Source organism: Mustela erminea, chromosome 16, assembly GCF_009829155.1.
Source record: "Mustela erminea isolate mMusErm1 chromosome 16, mMusErm1.Pri, whole genome shotgun sequence".
In the NCBI taxonomy this organism is placed as follows: domain Eukaryota; kingdom Metazoa; phylum Chordata; class Mammalia; order Carnivora; family Mustelidae; genus Mustela; species Mustela erminea.
Genome location: NC_045629.1, coordinates 47,068,877 through 47,096,857, shown reverse-complemented (window position 1 = coordinate 47,096,857; position 27,981 = coordinate 47,068,877). Strand labels below are relative to the sequence as shown.

Sequence of the window (27,981 nt, the reverse complement as noted above, 5' to 3'; positions counted from 1 at the left end):
TTTCTCCGTTTTTCTTCCTGACTCCCCACATTCTTTCCTTCTTTCCAGAGTCAGATTGATTCATTTTAAATGTACATCAGATTATGTCACATTCTTGCTTAAAATACGCCAGAACCTTTCCATCACAAAGTAAAATCTGAGGTCTTTACTGTGGCCTCTTGGTTCCATTCAGGTGCTGGCACCCGGCCGTCCCTGGCCTCATTCCCGACCACTCTTTGCTCACTCTGCTTCGACTGTGCTGGTCTTCCTGTTGATCTTCAAGTCAAGTCAGGTTCACGCCTTCCCTGAGGCCTGTGCTTTGGCGGATGCTGCCAGGATGCTCTTCTTCTCACAGATACTCCCTCATTTCCTTCGGTCACTTTACAGTCATCCCGTTCCCTTTCCCCACTTGGTTTTCTTTCTTAATTAGTATTTATCACTGCCCAACAACATCTCGTATATGTTTGCTTATTGTCTCTTCTTCGCTGGAATGCGGACTAGGATATCTGCTTGTTTGCCCACGACTACATTTGTCACATAGTAGCTTTCAAGGAATATTTGTTTAATGAATGCATGCTAGCTATCTTGGATAGTCGTCTAAGACTCCTAGACTTTATAACCTTGAGACAGAAAATTTTAACATAAATTCTAGCAGTTTTTATCCGTGTGGATTTTTTTAGCAATTGTTGAGATGTATCCAGATCATGTGGGCTTTTTTTTTTTTCTACCGAACATATAGCCAGTACCCTGCCATTCCCATCTCCCCCAACAAGAATATATCTAGAGGTACCTGCATGGCATAGTCAGGTCTCTGGCTCTTGATTTCAGCTCATGTCATGATCTCAGGATTGTGAGATGGAGACCCATGTCAGATCTATACTAGACGTGGAATCTGCTTAAGATTCTTTCCCACTTCCTCCCTGCCCTGCCTCATCCCTTTGTTTAAAAAAAAAAAAAAAAAAAAGTATACCAAAATATGGAGAAATGACAGGGGAAGCTATTTGGAATAAGGTTCTTCCAACTAATTTTCCTTCAACATTTTTTCATTGTGGAACTTTAACACTGAAAAATAATACAGTGAATATATACTAACCACCTAGATTCAAAAAATATTAGCATTCTTCCATATTTGCTTTATTTGTGTGCACATGTGTATGTGTGTGTGTATTTTCCCCCAGACAGTTGTGATGTGAGAGCATCGCCTGAATCTTTCCCCCAAATACAGAATTTCTGACTCTGTTGGTTTCACTGTGCAGGTGGGGAGACAGCAGTGGAAAGCATGCTAAGGTTGGATTTGTCTGGGTGGCCTCTGCAGTGATTACAATGTCAGATTGTTATAGAGAGACATTGTCATCTAGATTATCTGATATGGTTTGAATTCAGTGTTATGGTACATTTAAAGTGTCTTTTTATCTGCTCTTGGTTAATGTTTTCTTTCTTTCTTTTAATTATATTGTATCAACTAGGCAGGTGATACAGTTTTTTTTTTTTAAAGATTTTATTTATTTATTTGACAGAGAGAGAGCACAAGTAGACAGAGAGACAGGCAGAGAGAGAGAGAGAGAGGAAAGCAGGCTCTCCACTCAGCAGAGAGCCGGATGCGGGACTAGATCCCAGGACCCTGAGATCATGACCTGAGCCGAAGGCAGCGGCTTAACCCACTGAGCCACCCAGGCGCCCCATGATACAGTTTTTTTTTCCTGATACTAATATAGTCACTCTAGCCTTCTCGTGTTTCCTGTTTGCATGCTATTTATTTTTATGTCCCTTTACTTTAACCTGACTGCACCTTTATATTTAAAGTGAAGCACGCCCCAGCCCTCTCACCCCCCAGAACATTTAAAATGTTCCACTTGTCTCTGGTCTCCATATTTTTTAGAGAAGTCTGATTATTTAAATTGTCATATACAAGGGATTAATATATCACCTGTACATGTCATTTTTCTCTGTCGCCTTTCAAGATTTTTTTCATTATTTTTGTTTTTCAGCAAACCTAGGCATGTTTTGTGATCAGTTGTTTTTAGTCCTCTTTATAGTTCATGAGCTTCTTAAATCTGTAAATTTACATCTGTTGCTAAAACTGGAAATGTATTCAGTTATTTTTTTTAAACAGATTTCTTTCTTTCTTTCTTTCTTTCTTTGAAAGAAACATGGAGCAGGGGGAGAGGCAGAAGGAAAGAATCTCAAGCAGACTCCCCGCTGAACGCAGAACCCAGTGCAGCAGTCTCATGAGCCTGAGATCATGACCTGGGCCAAAATCAAGAGTCAGATGCTTAACTGACTGAGCCACCCACATGCTCCTTCAGTTATTATTTCTGTAGATTTTTTTTTTTTGCCCCATTTTTTCATTCTCTATCTTCTGGGACTCCCATATACCTGTTAAATCTTTTGATATTATCCCCAAAGTCCCTGAAACTGTTTTCTTTTTCAGTCATTTCCCTCTGTTCAGATTGGATCATTTCTGTTGATCTTTTTCCACAGTTCTTTTGTTCATTCTGCTGTTAAGCATACCCGGTAAACTTTTATTTCAGATATTCAGTTTTTATTTCTAAAATTTCCATTTGGTATTTTGTTATGTTTCCTATTTCTCTGCTGAGATTTCCCATTTTTTCATTCATTATGAGCATATTTTCCCCTTACCGAGTTTAATTACAGCTGCTTCAAAGTCCTGTCAGTTTCTCTATGTGAGTCATATCAAGGTAGATCTCTGTTGATTGTCTTCTCCTTTGAGAGTGGATCACATTTTCCTGACTCTTGAAATGTCAAGCAGTTTTGGATTATATCCCAGACATTGTAGAATGTTCTGTTGTAGAAGGGAAAGTGTTTTTGTTAACTCTTCAGAGACTTTAGTAGTTGCTTTTTCTGTTTTGTCCACAACTGAAGTTGTCATCTGTGAAAGAATTAGTCTATTAGGAGCTTACACTAATAACCCAAAAGCTGAACTCCTTATATGCTTTTTGACCCTTTAACTTCCTGCTGAACCACATGGCTACACTATCACACAGACAGAAAGAAATTCCTTTTTTTTTTTTTTTAAGATTTCATTTATTTATTTGAGAGAGAGAGAGAGTGAGAGAAATTCCTTTATGTCTTCCCCCGGGTAGAGTCAACCAGAGCTGCCAAGGGTAGATCAGTCGTAAAGATGAAGTTTGTCATTCTCACAACTGGCATCCTTGTGTCTGTGTCCTCCGCATTGTCACCCTGACAGGCACTGTTCTCAGCAGAGATGAAAGAATTTTGATGTAGTTAACAACAGGTACCACGGCCACCCATCCGGAGTCAGGAGAGAGGAAAATCCCAGAACAAGGTGACGACAGAAGCTAGGAAGTAGAGTATGTAAGAGTGGACGGAGGAAAGCTCTGGTAGTGCAGGCTGGCATCGATGTGGGCTATGTGCACAAGCTGAAAGGGAAATAGGGAAAGAGAGTTTAAAAAGGGGCAGCTGTGCCCACCTCTGTGCTTGGCCTTTACCATGTGGTTTCACGTAATCTTCAGAAACAACCCTCTGAAATGAGTTCTAGTATTTACATTTTATTTGAGAGGCTTTAAAAGTGAAAGAACTCAGATGATTTTCTTCAAGTTGCACAACTTAATAAATGGTCGGGCAGAAAGTAAAATGTCATTTTGCTTTCTTAAGGTAGTTTTACTCATTTGAAGTCCCTTTGGAAACTCTGGGAAGTGAGAAGAGTTTTTCTGGGTTCTGCCAGTTTCCTCAGTGAGAAGCCCAGGCATCCGGCCTGGAAAAATTGCCTAAAAAGCTGCACTGTGATCCTCTGAGAGGTTTTAGCTCTTTACTCTCTGCTCAGACAGCAAACTTGATTTGCCTTAAGCTACTTTAGCTTTGGTAGGCCCTTCCCCATTTCTCCATTCCCCTTCCCTTTCCCCACCCTACCCCCAGATTTCAATCTCAGTCTGTTTCTTGATGGGCTTTATAAGCCAGATCCTTAAGAGAAAGAGTTTGAGTAATCTTACAAAGATATACAGCGGTGGGGGTGGGGGGGGTGGGGGATCTCCTTGTCAGTGAGGAGCAGATTATTTGAGGTTGGAATTCTCCCTTATAGATTTCTCTCACTTCTCCAACCTCTAGCGCCCTTGTGCTTAGGCTCACTCTGAAATTTCTGTTACATTGAATAATGTTCTGAGAGAGAGAAGCATATTCCAAGAGGCATTAACTTCTTCCACATAAAGCTCTAGGGTCTGAATTCAGGTCTCTGTCTGGAGATATTTTTGGCTCTTACAGCTGGGGGAATACCAGTGCCATCTAGCTAGTAAAAGCCAGGGGGGTATACTGCTGCTTAACCTTCTAGAATGCACACCTCTCTATAACAAAGAAGTGTCCAACCCAAAATATCAATATTGCCAAAGTTGAGAGACCCTGGAACAGACTCCTAGAGCCTTTTCTCTATGTCCCTTCCTTTTCCCGTGCCTTTCCTTTCTTTGTTAAGGCCATGCCTCCTGGTCCTGTGCTAGGCCAGTGTGGCAACTTTGAACCCCAGAATTGCAGCTTTCCTGTCCGGTGGCCAGAGCTTCAGGGGAGGGGGCATGGGCAGAACTGAAGGGACTGCAGATGGACTTTTGGGAAGGAACGCATGTGTGGGATCTGTGGAGAAGAGGGTGTAGGAAGTGTCAGTCCTTGGCCATAGCTGTTGTACCTGGGCTGCTGTGGCACTGGAGTTAAGACACATCTTTTGATGGATATGTATGTGGTGGTAGAGGAAATCATCAACAGTGATATAACTTATAAGTCTTAAGAAGTTGGAAAATCTGGGGGTTGACTGTAAAAATAGTTTGGGCTATGGTTATTTTTGAAATGAAATCAATTATGAATAATTATCACTTGCCCATGTCATTAAAAATACCATGTTGATTTTTTTGGTAAGTTGTTTTTTTTTTTTTAATTGCAATTCTAAAATCTGTTCCTGTATTTGCCTTTTTCGTTTGCCAGTAACATGATTGTCAGTTCTCAACTTCAAAAAAAAAAGAGAAGCAACATTGTTCCCACCTGGAATCAATTTTCCCCCCTTTTCTATTGGAATGAATCTCATAGTTACAAGGGACCCACACAACCAGAACATTTACCCATAGTCATTTAAGACTGCTGATGAATATAAAGTATAACTCTATTCCTGCAACTTCATGTCAGTGCCCTTTACAATTCTGATCGGTCCCAAAATTACCCTGGCCTTTTCATCACCTAACCAGTATAATCCCAAGTCTGCCCGTGTTGGAGTTTGTGGCAGAGCAAAGCTTTCTGCACTGGACTGAGGTGCCCCCAAGTCTTCACATTTGCAAGAAAATCACTGCATGATTCTTATCTTCCTGCCAAACCATTGGTTTTGACAAATTATCTGGAAAAAACTGAGGACATTATTATCTTTCATACATGTGGAACATGTAACTAGCACCCCCCCCACACACAGTCATTTGAATGAAAACTTTGAACTGTATCAAGTACATTGGATTAAATGTCACATTTCAGGTTCTGATGTTTTCTCTGCCTGATTTATCTCCTTTGCCCTGAAACGTATCTAAGGTGTAGAGGGTGCTTGTAGTGCTTGACAGTTCACTTTAAAACAAACTAAAACGTCATGCTACTCTGTCTACCATATTTAATCATGACCAGTATGTCATGAGTAACTGTCATGATTAAATAACAATTCAATCAGCCACTTGGGGGTGAGCTAACATCATTGGCACATAGAACAAGAAATTCTAGGGGAGCCGTTGTTCCAGATTTGGGGGGATTATTATTGTTAAATCTGCTGTTTATAAGATCCTTAGTTATAGCCCCACAGAGGCATGGTGGCAGCTTGATGCTTAGTTTTAATCACAGTATAGCTGTCAGGTGATGCTTTAAAAGACCTTAAGAGATTTGTTCATCTTTATTTTTAAGTATTTCAGATGCACACTTTTTCTGCTCAGACCTCATTTTTATAATATTTCATGGAGTATTTTCTTCAATGAATAGTATTTAATCTTATTGTAGATTAATGTTTCTGATACTATGATTTTTTTTTTTCTTCTAACTTTCCAAAACATGGCAGCCCTCAGAGCAACCTGGTAAAAAAAAACAAAAAACCTACTGCAGTCAGCTCTAAAACTGTCTCCACTGTGCTTGAGAAACAAAGGCTTTGGAGGAAATCGAAGATAGGCCATCTCTGCTAGGGGAGTCTTTTCCCTCATTATTTCTTGTGCATATGGGTCCTACATTCTGCCTCCTTTTCTGGCCACTCTGGTGGTACATCTGACCAAGATTATATTCACATCTTAAGCAAAAGCCTTTCAGGCACAGGAACCTGAGAGTCCACCAACCTCTGGCCTCTACCCAACATTAAGATTTCAACAATTTGAATTGAGGTTCCTAATTTGAGAATTGCGCTAATACATTGATGAAGACACTTTAGCTCATTGAATGTGGATATACAGATGAACTCTGATTTCAGGAAATTTCATCACAGAAACATCTTGAATGATTAATACTGAATCGTTCTGTGTATCTCTAAATGTGCCATAGTGATAATAAACACTGATAAATTGATAAACAGAATCTTCCACAGTGGTTTCTGAAACATAAAATGGCTCTTATTATTAATGCTTCACAGATAATGAATCATCCCTTGTTAATATTTACTATTAGCAGATACTACTAAAATAATAATACCTACTCTTTGTCTGTAATAACCAGCTCTTTGGAAAAATTACACACTGATTCTTAGGAATTCAAGCTTTTCAGTCTGGCCAAGGCAAAATTCCGCCTCAACAACCAAACAATCAAGATGAACTGCAAACCCTGTGAAGATATTTACAAGGCTGGGAGAGCTTTCAGACTATGATGGGGATATGTTTATGCTTTGTTGTGTCCACTAGCTTATTTAACAAGCCTTTGTTAGGCACCTGCTAAATGCTAGGATCTGAAGGAGAAGGAGGGAGTAGACAACAGTGTAAAGTGCAGCTTGTTGGGGGAGGGGATGGGGAGGTGGGCATGAAACAAGCTAAAAACTATGAGAAGAATCATTTGAATCTGGTGACCTAACGAGCAGTTTGGAGAGCATGACCGGGGTTAGAAGCAATGTGGAGTGAGTTGAAGTGTGATTGCCAGTTTAGAAAGTAGACCCATTTGAGAAGTCTGATTTTCAAGAGGAGAAAAGAGAATAAAACTTTGGCAACTGTAGAGGGGTGGTTCGCTTTGTTGGCGATAGGGTATGTTTGGACAGTGCTTCAGTTTTGATACTTAAAGAGTTTGACGGTGCACAAGAGAAGAAAGAGAACCATATAGTTAGTTTCTAAAACCAGGGCAATCTGGTCTTGTATCAGAGGGAGGTATAAGCCTCCCTTAAAATAGAGCGTGTGGAAGATGGCTGGGCAGGCATGTTTCTAAACTGCAATGCTTTATATTCAGAAAAAATTGGGGGCTTTGACTTGTAATGAGAATCACAAGTTATTTTCTTTTAATCAAAAGTAATAGCTTACTTTTTATAATACTTTTGAAATGTTCTTTATCTGCCATGTACAGGCTGTTATGCCTCAGAATAATCTCTCATGGTTGTAAAACAGTAACAAATTTTTGAAGGTACTTTATAACTAAAGAATTTTAAAATGCTAAGGACTTTGTATGATTGTTCATCTTAACCTCATAATTTGGGGGCCATTTTGCTTCCAACTTATTTTGGATTTTTATGATCCATAGGTAATTTTTCCTCTAAGGCTTTTTACTTTCTGATTTTTATTTCCTTCTTGTGTTCAGCAATAGTAATTGCTGTTGAATTATTAATTGTAGAAATAAAGCAGAAATAATGTGAAACCAAATCTGGCATAAGTAAAATATTTTTTGGTGTATCATGAAAATTCTCATTTTTTGTTTTGCAGTGTAATAGAGGATAAAGATTATAGACTTAGCATAATTCCTTGTACATTCTATCATTTGAGACATCTGAGATTTTGAGGAAATTGTGTTACTTAAGGAAGTCACTTAGTCATTCTAAACCTCATTAATTTTACCTATAAAGTAAGAATAATGCCTGTTTCCAGACTGTCTATCCCATTTTGCAGAATTATTATGAGGTCCATTCGATATAATGTCTGTAAACATGTGTTGTAAGCTGCAAAATAATTTAAAATATATTATGGTCTGAAAAATATTAGATCTCAGGATCTCCTGCTCAGTTAGAAGCTCCCCTTTGACCTGAAGCGCACGGGAAGAAATGTTCTAGGAAATGAACACAGCCGGCATGGGGCTTTCACTTACCGTTTAAGCATCAGTAACTGGCATGTCTCTCTGCTGCTCTAGAGCTAACTTAAAAATCTCTAAGAAACCATCTCTTTTGGGGGGAAAATTACTGCGGCTGGTAAACTGCATATTGTCTGTCCATAGTGTAATGTTTAATAAAAGTGCCAGCTCGGAAATTTGGCTGTCTTGACTTTAAATCCCAGCCACACCTCTTAGTAGCTAAATGTCTTTGGTAAGTTTAAACTCCCAGTGCCTCTGAACATTTTAACTCAGGAAAACTCAGGTGTTACTAATAGTACTATTTTGGAGAGCAGTTACCTATTAAATGAGATAACAACATAGTGTCTGCCAGTTCTAAGGACTCCACTGATTAGCCTCCATGAGTTAGCTATTATGTGGATGGAATTTACAGTAATATGAATCCATATAGAAAATAATATTTCCTTAAAAAATAATATTTCCTGTAAAATAGTACCTTCAAGGAATTAAATGTTAAATAACTCAGGACTAACCAGATCTTTTCATTTGAGTAGCTTCACCCATGAAATTTTAAACACCTTGGGAGGAACCCTGAATCTCTTTGAAGCATTATAATAGCTTACTTTGTGGGGGGGTACCAAATTTATAGCTAATAAGTAATTTCCCACCTGTCTGTAGCCCAGCAGTGATATTAGTGATTCTTTCTTTAACCAAAAAAGATTTCAAAATACTGTATACTATGCTAAATAAATAAATAAATGCAAGCATAGCTCTGCGCTAAAAAGGCTGAAAGCCTGTGGTGCCAAATGGCCACTAGAGGGTGCCGGATAGCCAGCGACCTAGCCCTTCCTTAAAGGCTGAGCCCTTGCCCCTGTGAGAGGGGTTCAGGAGCTGCCACTAATTTTATCTGTGGAGCTCAGTGATGTCATATTTTCTCAGTTCCAGTCACCACTGATCTGAGAGTGGCCTGTCTTCCTTCACAGGAACCAGGGATTGAGCTGGAAGCCTATTCCCCTCCTTTGTAAAACTGTTCACATTTTGAGCCGGTCAAGTTTTCACATCCCCCCTGCCTCTTTCAGGAGAGGTTTGCCCATTCAGAAATCGCTTTGGTTACAACTCAGTGGATTTAGGAGGATTTAATTTTATTCCATCCTATTGCTTACACTTTTGCTGCTTTCAGGTATTCTAGAAGTTAATTTCTTAGTGGGATGTAAGAGATTTTTACAAAATAGTTACCGATTATTCAATACTTGATCACTCTGCATAGTTAAAAACCCACTGCCTAAAAATCAGTAAGCACTGCCTTTTTTATACTCAGAGCAGAGGTTCAGCAGGGGCTGGGGAAACTTCCACTGCTGCTGACCCAGCAAAACTTACCTAATAGGCGATCTGCCTTCTTTATTAGTAGTTGGCATAATTCAGGATGACACTCATTAAAGGCCAATAAAAAGCAAAATTTCTGGTGATTGAAAAACCATAGAAAACTAGGAGCTAGCTAACAAAATCTGCAAGTGCCTCGGGATTTTAGCGAGAGTGTCCTTTCCCCTTTCGTTGGACAGCTTGGTCCAGCACATTCGGCTCTTGTGACTGTCAGGTGGGCTGAGCGAATGAGGGCAGTCTACTTAGAAAGCTGTGGAGTGGGGCGCCTGGGTGGCTCAGTGGGTTAAAGCCTCTGCCTTCAGCTCAGGTCATGATCCCATGGTCCTGGGATCGAGCCCCACATCGGGCTCTCTGCTCAGCAGGGACCCTGCTTCCTCCTCTCTCTCTGCCTGCCTCTCTGCCTACTTGTGATCTCTGTCTGTCAAATAAATAAATAAAATCTTCAAAAAAAAAGAAGTAGAAAGCTGTGGAGTGAGTAGGGGTGAGAGGAGGCTTTGTATACACCTCTGAGGAGGGGTCAGTACCTGTTTCATCCCACTGGGTGAGTGGGAGAGATGTGCAGGGCAGACACCCCAGGACTGGGGTGAGCCTGCTTGAGACTCACAAGATCATACACTTTGGTTAAAAGAACTATAGCAGGAACAGGTTCATTCACATGGATGTTCGCAACTAAAAGTGGGCTGGATGTCATGGGAACCCGGAAACGGACAGTGTTGTATGGACCAGACTACAGTTCTTACAATAGTTAAGTCAGTAGGAAGGCAGTTCCTTTGTGTACAGTATTTTTCAAAATGACTTCATCCTTTCTGGTACCGTACTTCTACTCTGAATCTAATAAGACAAGGAAATTTCACTCACAATATTGTATAAGAATGCTTGGCGGGGGGAGAGGGGGAGAAGGCTTTGGAGAATTCTGGCATCTCTTGGTACCAGGTACTCATCTTTAGGTCTTTTCGGTCATTTATTAAGGATTGGAAGTCACATGATATTGTATGTTAACACAAAATAATGGCAGGGACGCCTGGGTGGCTCAGTTAGTTATGCATCTGACTTCTGGCTTAGGTCACAATCTCAGGGTTCTGGGATCGAGCCCCATATCGGGCTTCCTATTCAGCCAGGGAGTCTGTTTCTCCCACTGCTCATTCTCTTTTCTCTTTCTCGTAAATAAATAAAATCTTAAAAAAAAACACACACACAATTTCAGAATAATTATCCAGTGGATTAGCTACTCTTTGAATAACAGCATATGCCAGTCACTTGTTAAAAACATCTTTTGGCAAGTTCCTCAAGAGCACATTGAATTTAACAGCCATATACTTTTTTGTTACTTTTCCATAGGAGGTAAACCAACAGTATGTCTTTCATTTGATCCATAATTAAAGATGCATTTTTCCTTTTATCCTTATTAAAATTGAACTTTTTAAGGCTGAGCTGAAATTTCATCCTGAAGAAGAAAATGTTAAGACTTACTAGCAAAACTACCTCATGTAAATGTATATTATTCAAGCCAGAGCTCACATTCTGATCCCCAAGTTTCCACTAGTGACCACAATCTCCTGGCTTTCCCAGGAGATGCAGAGTGAGATCAGCCAGTCTTTGTGAAGTCCCTCAATCTCGGTTCTCTGCCTCTGCTTTCATGTCCGCATTAGTGGTGAGTGCAGTCAGAAAGCAGGTGTTTGGCTCAAGGAAAGATCTTGCCAAAACTCTTGTGCCTCTGAAAGAGGTGCTAGCTTGTTCCAACTCAGTGCTGGAAAGTTCTGGGAACATTTGGGAATGCACTCATTTTACAAGGTGGTATTACAAATACAAGTTTGATGCCATGTTCTCTATTAAATTAGTTGATACCAAAAGCAATTTTTAAGAATCTAATTTGGTGCCTTTCTCAGACAAAAAAAAAAAAAAAGAAGAAGAAGAAGAAGAAGAAGAAAAGCTTTCATGGAAAATTCATTTTACTGTAGTCTCTAAGTGTAAAAAAATTAGTTTGCAATAAATTTTTACTCTTAAGCTATTTTGTTTGCAAGTGACACTGGCATATTACTTGGTCATCTTGCTTTTCAGTTATGCGTATTAGGTGTCTGTCTAAGATGATGCCATACCCCATAAACACTTGTCCTCTCCCTAAACCAGAAGGTTGAAAATTTGAAACATTTACATTTGTAAGTTGATGCCTCCCCATAAGACATATTTAAGTTAAATTTGCCAGTTCTATGTATACTTCGTCTCATTTTTTATTTTCTTTTAGATTAGTAACATTTATGAACATATTTTAAAACAATTTTTTGTGAAAGGACAAGGGCAGAAGCTGTCAGCTTCAGTTTTATTCAGTTAGTGGTTTTGCTTTTCAGTTTGCATAAGACTGATTATATGAATTTTTAAAAATATTTCATAGGAGCCCTTCTATGCTTTTTCTTTTCCTTTTTTTTTTTTTAAGAGAAGAAGGAAGTGGGGGAGGGGCAGAGAGAGAGAGAATCTTAAGCAGGCTCCACACTCAACACAGAGCCCCCAAGCAGGGCTCGATCTCATAACCCTGAGACCATGACCTGAGCTGAAATCAAGATCAGATGCTTAACTGTTTGAGCCACCCAGGTGCTAACCCTTTATTCTTTTAAATCCCTGAGTATCTTCATGGGGTTTTAATTGAATTTGTAGATTTGTCCGTTAATGTCTGGGAAATTTAAAATCCTGTTTCAGCCACAGATCATGCCTATCTAAGCATAATTATGATAAAATGTTACCTGTTTGGTGAGCTTTTGTTTTCTCAGGCTCATGTGGCAAGTAAGGATGAATAGCTTTGATCAAATTTATTTTTGCTGGGCGCCTGGGTGGCTCAGTTGGTTAAGCATCTGCATTTGGCTCAGGTCATGACTTCTGGGGTCCCGAGACTTCGGAATCTGCTTCTCCTTCAGAAGGAGAAGCAGACTCATCCCCACTCCTGCGTTCTCTCTCTCTCAAATAAATAAATAAATAAAAATTTTTTTTAATTTTATTTTTGTTCTCTTTTTGAAAATATTTTACTGTAGTTTGAGTTCATACTGTTTTATAAATAGCTATCAGACCATGATTGCTAGTCTGTGGTATTTTAAAAGAACTACAGATACAGATGCCTCAAAACAAAAGTATTAGGAATCCTGCTCATTGTAGGTATTGCTTCACTATTTAAAAAATTACTGCAATCTGAGTTTCATGATTTCTGGTTTTCAGCTGACCTCTCTTTCATTTTAAAACATTTTATAGATTTGGCAAAGCAAATGTAGCATCTTTATAATACGAAGATGGTCATAATTTGAATCGTCAGAATAAGTATTATGATATTCCCACAGTAGAAAATTGTCTAAATGGTTATACTTGGTGGTATTAGTGAGAAATCTGTCCTCCCAGAGCACTTCGTTCAATGCACGTTTGCCAAAAGAGTAAACTGTGGTATTTATTATCATTTTGAAGAACTTTTTCTTGACAGAAGCCATTTTTCTAGAACAAAACTAGTCAAAATCTGCAATTTGGAGCATGAGACTGCCTGGTAGTGGAATGAATGAAATACGCCAGAAAATAGCCTGATTTTCCCTGATACTTTTTATTCTTTACTTAAATTGTAAGTGCTCCCACTTAATAACACACACATTTCACACTTCTTTTAATTTATTTTTTATTTTCAGCATAACAGTATTCATTATTTTTGCATCACACCCAGTGCTCCATGCAATCCGTGCCCTCTATAATACCCACCACCTCGTACCCCGACCTCCCACCCCCCACCCCTTCAAAACCCTCAGATTGTTTTTCGGAGTCCATAGTCTCTCATGGTTCACCTCCCCTTCCAATTTCCCCCAACTCCCTTCTCCTCTCTATCTCCCCATGTCCTCCATGCTATTTGTTATGCTCCACAAATAAGTGAAACCATATGATAATTGACTCTCTCTGCTTGACTTATTTCACTCAGCATAATCTCTTCCAGTCCCGTCCATGTTGCTACAAAAGTTGGGTATTCGTCCTTTCTGATGGAGGCATAATACTCCATAGTGTATATGGACCACATCTTCCTTATCCATTCGTCCGTTGAAGGGCATCTTGGTTCTTTCCACAGTTTGGCGACCGTGGCCATTGCTGCTATAAACATTGGGGTACAGATGGCCCTTCTTTTCACTACATCTGTATCTTTGGGGTAAATACCCAGTAGTGCAAGGGCAGGGTCATAGGGAAGTTCTATTTTTAATTTCTTGAGGAATCTCCACACTGTTCTCCAAAGAGGCTGTACCAACTTGCATTCCCACCAACAGTAGAAGAGGGTTCCCCTTTCTCCACATCCCCTCCAACACATGTTATTTCCTGTCTTACTAATTTTGGAGATTCAAATTAAAACCACATTGAGGTATCACCTTACACACTTTTTTTTTAAGAGTTATCAGCTCTGTGCCACAATGTTGAAAGGGACTTTTCCTGTTGCCACACATTAACCCTGGAGGCCCTAGCAGGAAACTGCAGTATCCCATATTCTGAGGAGAGCCACCAACAACTGAAACCAGACACCTTTCTCCAGAGTTTACTAAGAATGCCACCATCTTTCTTTCAGTTAGTAAATATTAATTAGGTACCTGTTGCAGGGAATATTCTAGGCACTTGGCTAGCTTTTGGCAAAAGTTCCTTTCCTTACGGAATTCATAATCTGGTGGCCTAGTGGAAGAAGAAGGTAGCCCTCTTGTTGCTTAGAGTAAAGTTGGGTGTGGCGGGATGTCTTCCAGAAAGCTGTCACGGAAATGTAGGCAAGGGAGGCTGGCATCTACTCTCCCAGCCAGCGGCTTGCCGAGATGGTTGAACCTGCAAACCTAGCACTGTGCCGCTAGAGCCGAGCTCGTGAGCAAGTGCCTGGGAGTCTGGGGGTAGACAGAAGGAAAAGGTGTCTGAAAAAAAAGAAAAAGAGAGAGATGATGTCTGTTTTTCTCCCAGAGAGTTGTGTAGGTAGGAGACTTTAGCAGGTAGAGCCAAGGCCTGCGGGGTAACCGAGGGCTATGGTGGAGTGTGCTAGGAGGGAAGAGACTAGGGAACCTCTCCCCTTGGGTCCAGGGTCTAGAGAACAGACGTCATAATACTGTCAAGGGGACTTCCAGGCCAGAGGAGACAATACGCCATCCAGAGAGCTGCCCCCGCTCCAAGAGGTGTGAGCACCGGAGTAACACCAGCACCACATCAGGCAGACCACACACACACCCCTTCTGCACAGACCACAAGTAATCCAGCAAACCAGAACAGGACCGAAACCTCCTGCCTCTGACAAGTAACCATGTCCATCACAGGGTCCTGGTTTCCTTCCTAGCTCCCAGCACCAGAGGAGCTGGACCTTAAAAAGAGATGGGGAGAAGGTACTAGATGCAAACAGCATCTCTTCCCACTGCAACCCTCTTGGTTTCTCTCTGCAAGATCATACCGAGGGAAGGGACAAAGTTTATTATTCGTCTGGACTTTCAACTAAAAGTGACCAGAAATCAGTGAGATCCGCCCAAGATTCCTTAAGGGATGTGTCAGGGAAATTTGGCATAGCACAGCTGAAAGAGTATGACTGGAGAAAAATGAAACTCTTTTAAGTTTATATAATAGTTACACAAAGACGTGACTGCCCAATAAGCTAGTTACAGATATATTTTAGGAACTGTCTTTCAAATGTTTATTATGTTCCATAACTAGTCATTTAGTTCATTTTTAAAGAAACAGAGTATATAAACAAAGTTAATCACTTAGCTTGTTCATCTCATTTATAGCTTTATCAATGTTTTAAAATATTCCAAGTATTTATCAGAATCATTAAGCGAAGACTCATCTTCCCCTAATAGATCTAGAAAGATTTAATTAGTACTTTGGTTTTTGAGTTACTCAGATCTTGTTGTGTTGGGCCTAGAATTTTAGAGCTGCTTACAATGTAGCAGAGCTATGCATGAATTAACTTTTTCCTGATATTTTTAGCAGGCAGAACTACTACTAGAAACTGAAAAGCATAAAGGGAATGGGTGTTTGACTGCTGTTGAGGAATGCAACTAAAATTTCATCATTCCTTTTCCCATATGGATGGCTCACATTTCTCCAGGTCAGGGTCATGGTGGAAATGCTCCTCAGCCCATAGCTCATGGCTAGATGCAAGCTGAACACGACACCAAAACAACTATGGGACAGTCTGAATGGGCACAAGCCAATTCTTGCCTTTGAGGCAACGGGGCTGGGAAGGAGGGGTGAGGGGACATGTCTTGTTGGTTTTGTCACGGCTTATCTCTTATTGATTAAATTATAGCACCTGTCCCAAATCTCTATGTAGAAATGTGTTTATTTTGCTAGAGAGCTGATTAAATTAAATGCTTAAACATATAGGTGCTTGTTTTGTAAGACCAATTGTAGCTAAAATACATTAATAACTTATAAATACTCCACTGGGAGGAAAGATAGTGTTTTTAAAAGCAGTGTGTCCCTATTTTTAATCTATAAACAATCTGTTAGGAACTGTTTTATGTGCTATCTGGATGTTGAAGTGCTTTTAGTTCTTGGAAGACCTAAGAAACAGCTCTCGGTAGGCTTCAGTCCCAATTTATATCAGTGGGTTCGATGTGGTCTGTGAGGACCTGCATGAACACGTCTAGCTGTGTGACTTCGCGTGGATCACTTGGTCTCTCTGGGCATCCTGACCTATAAAACAGGGTTGGTAATATCTACCCCATAAGGTAATTGCTAGGATTAAATGACTTAACGCTCAGGACCTAGGACACTGTGTGACACATTGTACATGATCAGTAGTTGGCATTTTTCCCTCTCCTCCGCTGATATCCACAAGACCTGGGATCGAGTCCCACATCGGGCTCCTTGCTCGGCGGGGAGCCTGCTTCTCCCTCTGCCTCTGCCTGCCTCTCTGTCTGCCTGTGCTCGCTCGCGCTCTCTCCCTCTGTCTCTGAAAAATAAATAAAATCTTTAAAAAAAAAAAAGAAATGGTTTTCTCCCTTTTCTTTGGGAATGCAAAGAAAATCGAAATGTCTTCAATTTACTCTAGATGCTTCGAGGTTAAACAGATGCTTCATGGCAGTTTCTAGTTAGAGTCCCAGAATATTTATGGTCATTTAGTCAATCAGCAAAAGACAGGGGCCACTCAGCTCAAATAACCTTGCGTGTAATCCACCATCCAGGTAGGTAAATAGCGTCTATTTTGGGAAGAAGGCCCTGCCAGTAGATTAGTGTTAATGCAGCTTTTAAGGGCATATTTTACAAGGGATTTACAGTGAAGAATTCCATTTTTAGTCTATAGTGTGTCAAGTATCTGAAATTACCACCATCTTCATTGTTTTTGTAAATGTATATTTTAAATCTGTGTGTATGGTTTTCTTTAACCAACTTCATACTAGTTTGGATTGACTTGAGAGTTCTTTTATTGTCTTCTTCTCAGCCCAGAAACTAAATCAGGAGATGGCTTAATATATTGGTATTTTAACTGTTTTTAACTTTTAAGTGTCCTATCTGTTATCCTTGTTGTTCAGTCTTATGGAAGAAGGCCCCCTACCTGTTTATATATATTTCTAAACTAATCAGTGGATTTGACTGGATTTTTTGCTAGTACTAACCTTGGTGCGTTTCCCACTCCCATTGTTAGCAAAATGAGTGTGGCAACCTCCAAGAACAGTGTTTTGTAAAACCAAACCAGATTTTGTTCAACATAGTAAAAATGTGAGCTCAAATGAAATATTAGGGGGAAAAGGAGTATGTTGCTCCAGGCCACAAACAACTCAAAACAGTCTGAGGCACGCACTGGTAAATCTTACAAAATGCTATAGGCAATTCAGCATCAAAATTGCCATAGAAAATTATTGTTGTTAGCCATTCTGTTGATAGTTCATATTGTTAGAATTGCTAGCAGATGGGAAAATAGATGAGTCAGGATACAGTATTAACAATCCATATTTTTTTAATCACAAGCCACTAATAAGGTCTGCAGCATCTGTGAGATTTATTTAAACAGTTGCTAGGAAGAGTTTGTTTTCCCAGTAAACACAGCAAACCTTGTACAGGATTTTCTTGATTGACTCTTTGACTAAATGTGTTAACTTTAACATATCAGACCACTTTCTTCATTGTGATGGTGTCTGGTTTATTTTGACAGACTGATTATACCAGCCACTCGTGGACCCATTCAGTCTTAAATGTTATCACATTTATGCATTTAAAAACTTCATAATCTTGTTTCTGCTACTTTTTGAGAGTAAGACTTTTTAAAAAGTCTCGTGTAGTTAGGACTACTTTTGACAAAAAATAATGTGAAAATCTAAGTATTTTCTTCCAAGAGCTTTTAAGACAATGTTATTTTAGAAAGTAATTTGCCTTTATCGCTTAAATGTGATATTTTGGGTTTTTATAGTAGATTGGATATATAAACTTTCAGAAAGTTCTAATGTTAGTGGCAACTCTTCCTGATCAGTAATTAGCAGTTTTTCAATACTTGTCACAGGGTTCGGAAATAATTCTAATGGCTAAAAGTATGACCTGTCAAAATTATCAGTTTATAACATTTAGTCTTATTTTCCATCTTCTCATGTCACTGAGTTGTTTATGCTGCTATTTTGTCCAAGAGCTAGTAAGTGAGTTATTAATTTGTATCTCTTTTATTTGGGTTTTCTTTTTTCTTTTTAAGGAATACTGAGAGATATAATTTTTTTGGATATTGACCTATAATCTTCTTACTCCTGGATGAAATGTGATAATCAAGGACAATTATTAACAAAATGGGCTGCACATTCAAACTGTTGCTTATGTACCAAACTATACCAAGTTTCAAACAAATGTTGACTTCTGAAAAGTAGTTTTGACTTTTTCATTTAACTTACAAACAATTCATCCATCTACTCATCTATCTAATTATTTTTGTTTAAAAGTTGAGGTTTTTATTTAAAGGCTTTCACTGTTTTAAACAAACTTTTTATAAGAGCGGGGAAATCCTAGTCTACCAACGGTCCTGAAACGTAAAGAGGATGGTAATTCTACCTCTGGCTAAATTTCTGCAGTTTATTTCATTCTAAAAGACTGCTCTCTAAAAATGTCATCTGTAGGATTTTCCCTTCACTGTGGCCTTCATAGCTGAATACTTAAAAACCATTTTCCTTACAGCTCGGGTTGAAGACCCTAGAAATTTCTTAGCAGCACACCCTCACTATTCATGATGACTCAACATTTAGAACACTCTGGGAGTGCTAGATTAAAAATATTAAACTTGGTATAATGAAAAAAATGCATTGATCTCAATCGAGGTCAGGTCGCATCGTATCTCTGCCATCAACCAGGAGTGTAATTTTGAGCAACCTGGCTCCCATTTTCTCAGCCAAAACAAGAAAGCCGGAGTAGATCCTCTCTGAGGTTTGCTTTTGCAGTAAGATTCAGTGAGGTTTAACTCATAACCCAGCCTTGTAGTTTCTGCTCCTGTTAAGTAACACCTGGCTAGTATGTGGTGATGTTTAATAATCCCAGATACCAGTGTGTTTCTCTGAGGCCCCTGTGATTCAATTTACCTGACCTCAGTTTAAACTCTTTTTATGGAAATTGATTTTATACTGTGCCCTTAGGATGCCTTGCCCCCTGGTATTTGTCATTTCAAATGTCCAAGAAAAGCAAAACTTCTTGTGAATAGGAAAACATTGCCTCAGGTCGTAAAACCATATTGTTCAGATGCTCATCTCCATTTCTGTGACTGTGTATTTGAAGAAGTTCTGTCTTTGCTTTCAAACCCTTCCTCTTCCTGTGCCTCAGCTCATTGAGTCTCTTAATCAGGTCCCACATCCTTAACGTCTCAAAGAATTGTCAGACTCTACAGTATTCTTTCAGAATGTTAAGACCCGAAAATTTAACAACCATTGTTAGTTGTATGAGTTCTGTGTTATCATTAAATTCAAAACCAAATTTCATTAAATAGAATTAGCCTAGAGCATCTTAAAAGCCATTTCTGGATGGATTATTCATTTTTGCACATTTGTTCACATACAGTAAAAACCACAACGTATGCATATTCTAAAATTCTCTTTACTGACTTCACTTCTGGAACTCTCAACTGACAAATGGAGACCCAGACTTGATATTCTAACTCTGGTTTACTCTGCATTTATTTTGGACTTAGTCATCTGGCAGATGGCTTTGGTAATGTAGCTACTTCATGTTCCTTGTATTGTAGAAAGATGGTTCATAAGTAACATTATTTCCCTATATTTAAAAAGATATAAATTCAATTTAATTTACCACAAGCTCTGTTGATCCATACACGTAAAAATTCTGAAGTGATTTCCCTCCCTTTTTATGAAGATTTTCAAGAAACCTAATTTTAGTGAATGAAACTTTTGTCACAATGATATTGGTAATAATTCAGGAAGCTTAACTTTTCCTTCTAATATTATCCTCATTAGCCCCCTAAATTGTTTTAATTTTGATTAGTATTTTATAAGGGTGATAGTGGCATTGTTTAATATTATAGGGCCATTTTTATCATTGTGTGTGTCCATAAAATGTTATCTGGTTTGCAACCCTGTCTACTACTAAGCCATTGAGCAGTTCTGCTCTCCCAAGAGATTGGAAAAGCTGCTTCTGCCCACATTTTCCTCCCCAAATCATTTTCATATCTGTGGGAGGCTCAATAGCTACAGAAATACAGAGTGCTAAATATATGTTATTAGGGCTTAATCATGAGTCAAAACCCAGCCAGAAAATCATGTCTATAAATCATACCCACTGTATAAAAAGTGGAAAGTTCTACCAGTTAACCTCACTTTTTTGTTGTTGTTGCTTTTTTTTTGTTGTTGTTGTTGTTTTTTGTCTAGGTGCTACCATAATCTAGTTACTTAGAAATCTGCTGGCATTCCTCTTCTGTTAACAAAAAGAGAAGAGCCTCTGATCACAAAAGCAAACATTTGGGGATGATTTTCTATTGGATACCATAGTTAGATCATAAGATCAAGGAGAAAACCTTCATAATCTTACCCTCATCAGGGGCTTCAGTTACAGCCTAAATGCTGATGATTCCCCAAATCTGTACCTTTATTCTCTTTCCTGAGCTTCAAAACTCCAAATTATAATCCATATCTGATGTCCCCACCTTGACGCTTTATCTCTCAAACTCAACAAGACTAAAACTCAATTTGATTTACTCCCCTACCTTATTAATGAGAACAATCTCTATCTCATCACCATACCTTGAAGCCAGAATCACCCTAGCCCTTCCTTCTTCCTGATTTTTCTTAATCAGTCAGTCAACAAAGAAAGCCCTATCAGTTCTACTTCCAGCTCTCTCAGATCCCTCCCTTCTTCTCAGTCTCCACTTCCTTTTTCCTGGTCCAGTCCTCGCCCTCTCTCTAGACACTTGCAGTGACCTGCTCACAGGCCTTCCTCCATCCATTTCCCCCCCATGCTAATCCATTTTCTATACCTGCTGTTGGATATATTTTTCTATCTCACATATGGTTATGTCACCAGTTATATTCAAAACTGTCTAGCATTTCTTTCTTGGCTACAGAAAGTCTGTAGCAACGTGCCTAAGGCCCTTAGCAGTCTGATCTCTGCTCTCCTTCCTGTCTCTTTTCCTGGTGCGCCTCACATCCCAGTGGCCACCTGCGGTCTCCGAGGATGCCAGACATTTGTGCACCTTACACCTTTCTACTCATGCTGCTTCCACTGTCCCCTGTCCTATTGCCCATCTTCTTAGAGTCCCCATCCTACGGTGCATTAGCTGTGCATGGACCTCTTTCCAGCTAGATTGCAAAGTCCTTGTGGGCAGTAGAGTGTTTGTTTATCTCTGAATCTGCACTGCTTGGTCCAGAAAAAAGAATAAATATTTTAATAAGTGAGTGTTCTGGAGTTCTCGGATAGCCCACCTGAAAACATAACTATATATGTTTGTTATATAGGTGTCCAATTTCCTGTAACCTTGATCTTATAGAGCCACAAATCTGAAATCATATTAAAAACAAAAAAAACAAGTATTACAAGCTTTAGCACTAAAATCATGTTCTGTCTTTTCTGAAACAGTCTGAAGCTTTCATTAATGTATTTATTCTTATATAGTGTAATGCCTTATAAGATTAATTGCTTTTCTAGTTCCCAGCAGGCAAACAAGTTTGCAGTAAAGGGAGAATGACATATGTCTAATGAAGGCCATGAAAAGGAGCTGACAGCTTTCTCTCAAATGAAGATAAAAAGCCAAAAAGGAGAGAGAAAATTAGCACACAGCACAGATTAGTGATAGAAACTAATAATGGTGATTTATCATCAAAGGAAGGTTGCTTTAGGTCCTGGGTCCTCTGCTTTAGAAGGCAACATATTTGTAAAGTACTTTATAAGGATTTTCTTTTCAAAGTGGGTGAAATGAAGTTTTTAATCACTTAAAAAACTAAGATTTAGATACTTCACGAATTTACTTATGTGAAACGCCTAATTCCCTAACAATGCCAGGTAATAGTTCTCCAACATCACAGACCTGTTTGTCACAAATTTTACATATTGAAAATATAAAAGTCTATTAGAAGAGGGAAACTTGTCTTCTGAGTAGCTTCTTTCTCTGAATTCAGTCCACTACTGTAATATAATATTTATAAACTGTTGGTAATTTGCCCCAGTAAAGTAGCATACGATATTTACAGGAGTATCTTAATGTAAAAATTGTTTGCTTTGTTATGTAATTTCTCCTAATCTTAGAGTAACCCATTGCTTTGAGTCATGTTTTTCTGTATTTCTGTTTACCCACCCTCACGCCATGATATTTAGTGCTACAATTCTGTTTCATAGTTCCTTTTTTTTTTTTAAGATTTTATTTATTTATTTGACAGACAGAGATTACAAGTAGGCAGAGAGGCAGGCAGAGAGAGAGGGAGGAAGCAGGCTTCCTTCTGAGCAGAGAGCCCGATGCGGGGCTCGATCCCAGGACCCTGAGATCATGACCTCAGCCGAAGGCAGAGGCTTAACCCACTTAGCCACCCAGGCGCCCCACTGTTTTATAGTTTCTAAGTGTGTGTACAGTCTCTAAAGTTTAAATAATTTTTGGACTGTCTGGCATGGAGACATGAAACTCTTGCATAAAAATCAATTATGAAATAATAAATGGCTCTAGAATCAATCAAATACTAAATTGTGTTGTTTAAATTATAAATGCCATATAGAAGTTCAGAGATGGGAAGATTAGCGTGGGCTAAAAAAAAAAGACAAAGTGAAACTGGAACTTATGCAGACAGCACTCAGGCGTGTCTTTCTTGGGGAAACATAGCCGTGTGTTTTCTGTATTGGCCCTTCATCTCACTGTCACCTGTTCATACAGTTCAGAAAGCTCCAAGGCCCCCTGTTGGCTTATTCTTTATCCCCCAGTGATTTGAACAGATTTGACCACATAATAGATATATGATTAATACTTGGATTAAAATTAATGAAGAAAGAATAGAACACAGTGCATTGTGTATATATGTAACGCGTATAATGGTACGTTATCCTAAGCTAGCTCCTGTCCATGATAGGGCATAGTTGACATATATACACACCAGAACTTCTTGTCCACCAAAGCAAGTGGTGCTCACTTTCAGAGTCCCGTCCTGGGAGCCCACATACTCCTTCCTGTGACACTGTCCTGCCTGTATTTTTGGAAATCCTCTTTTGAATTTCCTTCAGAGTCTGGGACTCGTTCTTTTCAGTATCCTCAGTGGTGACAGATCTTTTTCAATTGAGAATAGATTTGATTTTTAGAACCAAGAGTGACTGAAGGCCAGCTAAGTTGAGTAAAATGGAGAATCAACCCGAAAAGTACTATTTTGGAGTACTATTAAAATCGACATGTTGACTCTAAAGTAATGAGAGCATTTTCTGATTTGGCTCATAAAATAACGGAAGTTCCCTTATTAAAACAAAAAAGAAGCTGCAAGTTTTATCATATTAAAATCAAGCCTGAATTCTTCTCATAGAATTTTCCTGCTCTGGAGCAGATTGTGACTCCCTGCATTCCAAACCCTGCTCTGCCCAGCTAGGAACCCCACCAGCCCCTGGATCTGCAGTGACCTTACTGCTTCCTCAGAATGGTGGTGCTTCCTCCCCAGGGCCTTGCTTATTGCTCTGAGATACCCTCCTTTGCACAGACCAACACGGTGCCTGCTCCTTAAAGGAAATCTTCTCTCCATTGAATTTATAGTGAGGCTTCTCTCTTTTTGGTTGGGAATCTGTTTTTTTTTTAAAAAAACACCAAAAAATGGTGGCTGCTCTCCTCAGCAAAGTGTACCCATGAATGTGCCTGTGAGAAGCTTCTCGGTGGGTTTGAAAACCTCTCGCTGTAATCCGTAGTGCCTGTGGTAGGGGCTTGTGGCTGTCCTTCAGTGTTTCTAGTTCCCAATCTTCCCAATCTTACCCTTCTGACACTTTGGGAGTTTCTTAGGGCAGGGAGCTCAGTGGGCTTCTTAGCTCTTCTTACAGTACTTACCAAGATGCTGAGTGTGTAATAACATTCAGTAAATTATTGGTTTTACGTGTTTTTAAACAACCCACCTGCTGCCTTTGATTTAATAGTATCTGAAGAAGACCGAGTTTTAGATTTTTTTTTAATATTAATAGATAAAAGCCCAAGTATTAGCTTATATATTTCAGAGCATCCTAAAATATGTTTCTAGAGAGATAATCCATATCTTGCTATTGTGACATATGAATAATTATGGTAAAGCTCAGGATGCCAGAGATCCCATTAGGTGGAATGGCTCTCATCCCCCGTATCTGAGAGGCTTCCCTCACAGAAAACCGGTGAAGGTTTCCAGAAGGCAGCAGAACTGAACTAAATCATTATGGTCAAACTATATATCATTTAGTCAGATCTTATCACTATTGTCAAACTATAATGTATATGGTGAAAATTTGATAGGCAGTTTATCTTCCAACTGGCCAAGCCCATGTCAGAATTTATAGAGCACTGTTTATATCAGGCTTGGGATGTTTTGAATCACAAGTTCAGAACCTTAAGGTATCAAAATGTTTGAGACAGAAGTGTTCTAGATCATTTAATTTTCTGATTAACCCACGTACTTCAAATTTAAGCATTTGGCAAAATGCGGGATAGAATGGTTAATTTAACCTGATTCAATCTCATCGCATTCTTGGGTGACTCTGCAAGTGTTCACAATTATGGTGGTACCCCAGAGCTGGCAAAGATGTGAGAGATTAGAGTGAAATATATCCGGAACATATCCTGAACGTCTGTGTGTTGGCGCTGGTGGATTGGTCTTTCTTTCTTTTAAAAAAAAAAACAAAAAAACAAAAAAAACTTTTCATCAGCTTATTTTTTTCATTTGCTCTTTCCTAAAAGCAGAGTTGGGTTTTGTTTTGTTTTGTTTTGTTTTCATTGCTTTTGTTGCAAGATAACTCAAGGTTCATATAAGGTGTTGTGGCTTCTTGGTTTTTCAGGGAAGGAATTCCTGTTTTAATTGTGGAACTGCATTTCAGAGATGACGTAAAGAGTTTGCTGAAATATTCATACTAAAGCCCGTTAGATTTTAAGCTATTGTCGATCATTTTATTATGTTGATGTCTTCATTTTTTTTTTTTTCTGTTTCTAGTTAAAAAATCTAAGTTTAGAAGAACTACAGATGCGGTTAAAAGCACTAGACCCCATGATGGAACGAGAGATAGAAGAGCTTCGTCAAAGATACACTGCGAAGAGACAACCCATTCTGGATGCAATGGATGCAAAGAAAAGAAGGCAGCAAAACTTTTGAGCCTCACTTCTTCTCTGTTTGTTTCTTTAACTATTCTGGAGACCAAGAAACCACTAAGAATTGAAGGAATATTATTATTACTGTTTTTTTTAAATCCCTAAGATTTGTGCTCTACAGCTAGGCAGCAGTCCAGAACTGATGATGGTACTTACCTAGTCAATTCCCAAAAGGCAGAATTTACAACTGTAGCCACTATGTTTTCATTTTTAAATAATGAAAACAACAGACATGTATTCCTCTTAGATCTGTCAGCTGCGTACCAGCACTAAGTGTGTCCTACGACAAACGCTGTGTTTAGAGACCTTGGAAATCTGAAGCTATTGTTTAATTGTACAGCACTGAAGGGCTTTATGTTACAATATTCTTTATTCTTATTTCTAGTAGCTTATTTATTGTATCCCCAGGTAAGCTTATTTATTTATGCTGTTTTACTTTGTTTTGTTTTTAAGGACAAGATCAGGATAGCTTTGGTGAAGGGAGGGGCGTATTAATAGATGATAATGTACAGCCAAATTATACTTTCAGCAGGGAGCTATGGGGTACATTCCTTGATTTCCAGGATAGTTTTCCAGTAGAAACAAAGCAATAATAGCAATAACACCCAAATGGGCCAGATATTTTTTTATACTGAAGCAATAATTCCATTTTTACCTTCGGAAATTTTGTTTAATGTTTTTATTGATGTTTGGTACAAATAGAACTATATATATTTAGGTCACACAGAGCTATAATGTTTGAAACCAAAGAAATCAATGGAACCTTTGCACCAAAAATGTGCGGTAAATATTTTAAAAGAAATAAATCTTTAAGACAAATGTAATTTGTTAATATTGTTCCGTGTTGCATGGATAGGTCTGATAGCTGAACTGTATCAAACTGTAATAAGCTCATCAAATTTATTTCTGTGAAAATGTGCTCAATCGTCACAGGACTTTTGTGTTGATTTCATTGATTTCCTGGGAATGGGTAAACATCATGTGCCTGACAATAACAAAATAGCAAAAACATTTGTACTGAACTGTGTAAGCCTTGGGGACTGAAAAAAAAAAAAAAAGATTAAAACCATTAAAAAGAAGCTCATTTCTAAGCTGAATGAACGTTTGTGTGATTGAACTGGGACCAGTCAGTTCCTAAGCCGCACACATATGGCCATCTTGACAGTGTTTGTTCTTTTGTGTGTTTAATTACTATGTGTAAATCATAAAGACAAATAAATTTTACTGTGCCACCCAGCACATCTCATCTCTATGTCTTTTTTTAAAAACTCACCGCCTGGATTCTTTTTCTGGCACGAAGGTATATTAGGACAGGCTGGCCAGTGCAGGGATTACAAAAGTGAACGTCAGTGGCTCAGAGTAGCACAGGTGATAGGTGATTTCTCCCTGGGGATCCGCCCATCCCACAACCGGGAGCCACCCTGCCTCCCTACCCTCTCGCAGGACTGTCACCATGTGCAACACTGGTGGTCACCACAGCAAGGGGAGGAGTGCCAACGAGTCTCACACGAGCTCCAGCCTACTGTGACACCTGTCAGGGGGCCACAGCCAGTAGTCGGAGCTACTCACATGACCACCCTAATTTCAAGGGAGCGAGGAAATGCAACCTTACTGCGCACCCGGCGGGCAGCAAGAGAAGGAAGATGCCAGCAGGTTCACAAGGACTGCCAGGGAAGGTGGAGGTCTCTGGAAAGCTTCAGTTCCATTTTAAAATGACAGTTGCACCCCAGGCCTGCCTTGGAGTGATATTTCCCTCTGCTCTGTTGAGTCCTTACAAATAGTAAATTGTGTAGTTGGATAGGAATTATAAGATTGTTAAAGCAGGGGGGTGCCTAAGTGGCTCAGTGGGTTAAAGCCTCTGCTCAGGTCATGATCCCGGAGTCCTGGGATCAATCCCCAAATCGGGCTCTCTGCTCAGCAGGAAGCCTGCTTCTCCCTCTCTGCGCCTACCTCTCTGCCTACTTGTGATTTCTGTCAAATAAATAAATAAATTCTTTAAAAAAAAACTTGTTAAAGCCGCGGTGAATATTGGAAAGTTTCTAAAGATCGTTAACAATGAAGACTGAGCTTACAATATATGCTTCAGCTGCATCCTTACGTAGTCTACTTGGCACAGCAGACTGAGTCAGTCAACGCAATCACCCGACCCCTTTTTTCCCCTTCTTAAGTGTTTTTCTTTTCAGTAACCTGTCTAACACCTTGCCTGATTTGATGGAATCAAATGGCTGACTTGCTATCATCCAAGTAAAACCACCTACATGAAATGTCAAGAAACCTATGAAGATGATTTTTCTCCAGTTTTCTAAATTAGAAAATTTATGCAAATTAATTCAATGAGGCCTGTTAACCACTTTTACTAATTCAGTCTCAACAAGAATCCTCCTTTTAATAGTAAACACTGAGTGTTCCAATCACATTGTAATTTGTATGTATGTATAGATTTTATACCCTGTTGTTATTTTTATTCTTGATACACACACACACACATATATATTTAAGAGAATTAAGAACAGTGAGCATATTTTTATTTTAGAGCCTCAGGAAGCTCCAGAATATTTTAGGATGATCTGTTCCAAAATTCTTCCAGTCTTCTCAGTCCCTTCCCCCCACCAGCCAAATAAAAAGGAACTTATGGTGAGTTCTGAAAAACCAAAAGCCATGAAAGAATGCTTCGAGTCTAGGTAAGCCTTGAT

General features: G+C 39.1%; 1 protein-coding gene across 1 annotated transcript in view; it reads left to right on the top strand.

Moving 5' to 3' along the window:
* STK3 (serine/threonine kinase 3) overlaps nucleotides 1-26,331 on the top strand; it is a 277,957-nt gene extending 251,626 nt beyond the window's left edge. Inside the window, exon 11 of the mRNA XM_032315535.1 lies at nucleotides 25,134-26,331. Within this exon, the coding sequence (XP_032171426.1) occupies nucleotides 25,134-25,292 (159 nt within the window). The 3' untranslated portion in view covers nucleotides 25,293-26,331. The remainder of the gene's footprint in view (nucleotides 1-25,133) is intronic.
* Nucleotides 26,332-27,981: the final 1,650 nt, after the last annotated feature.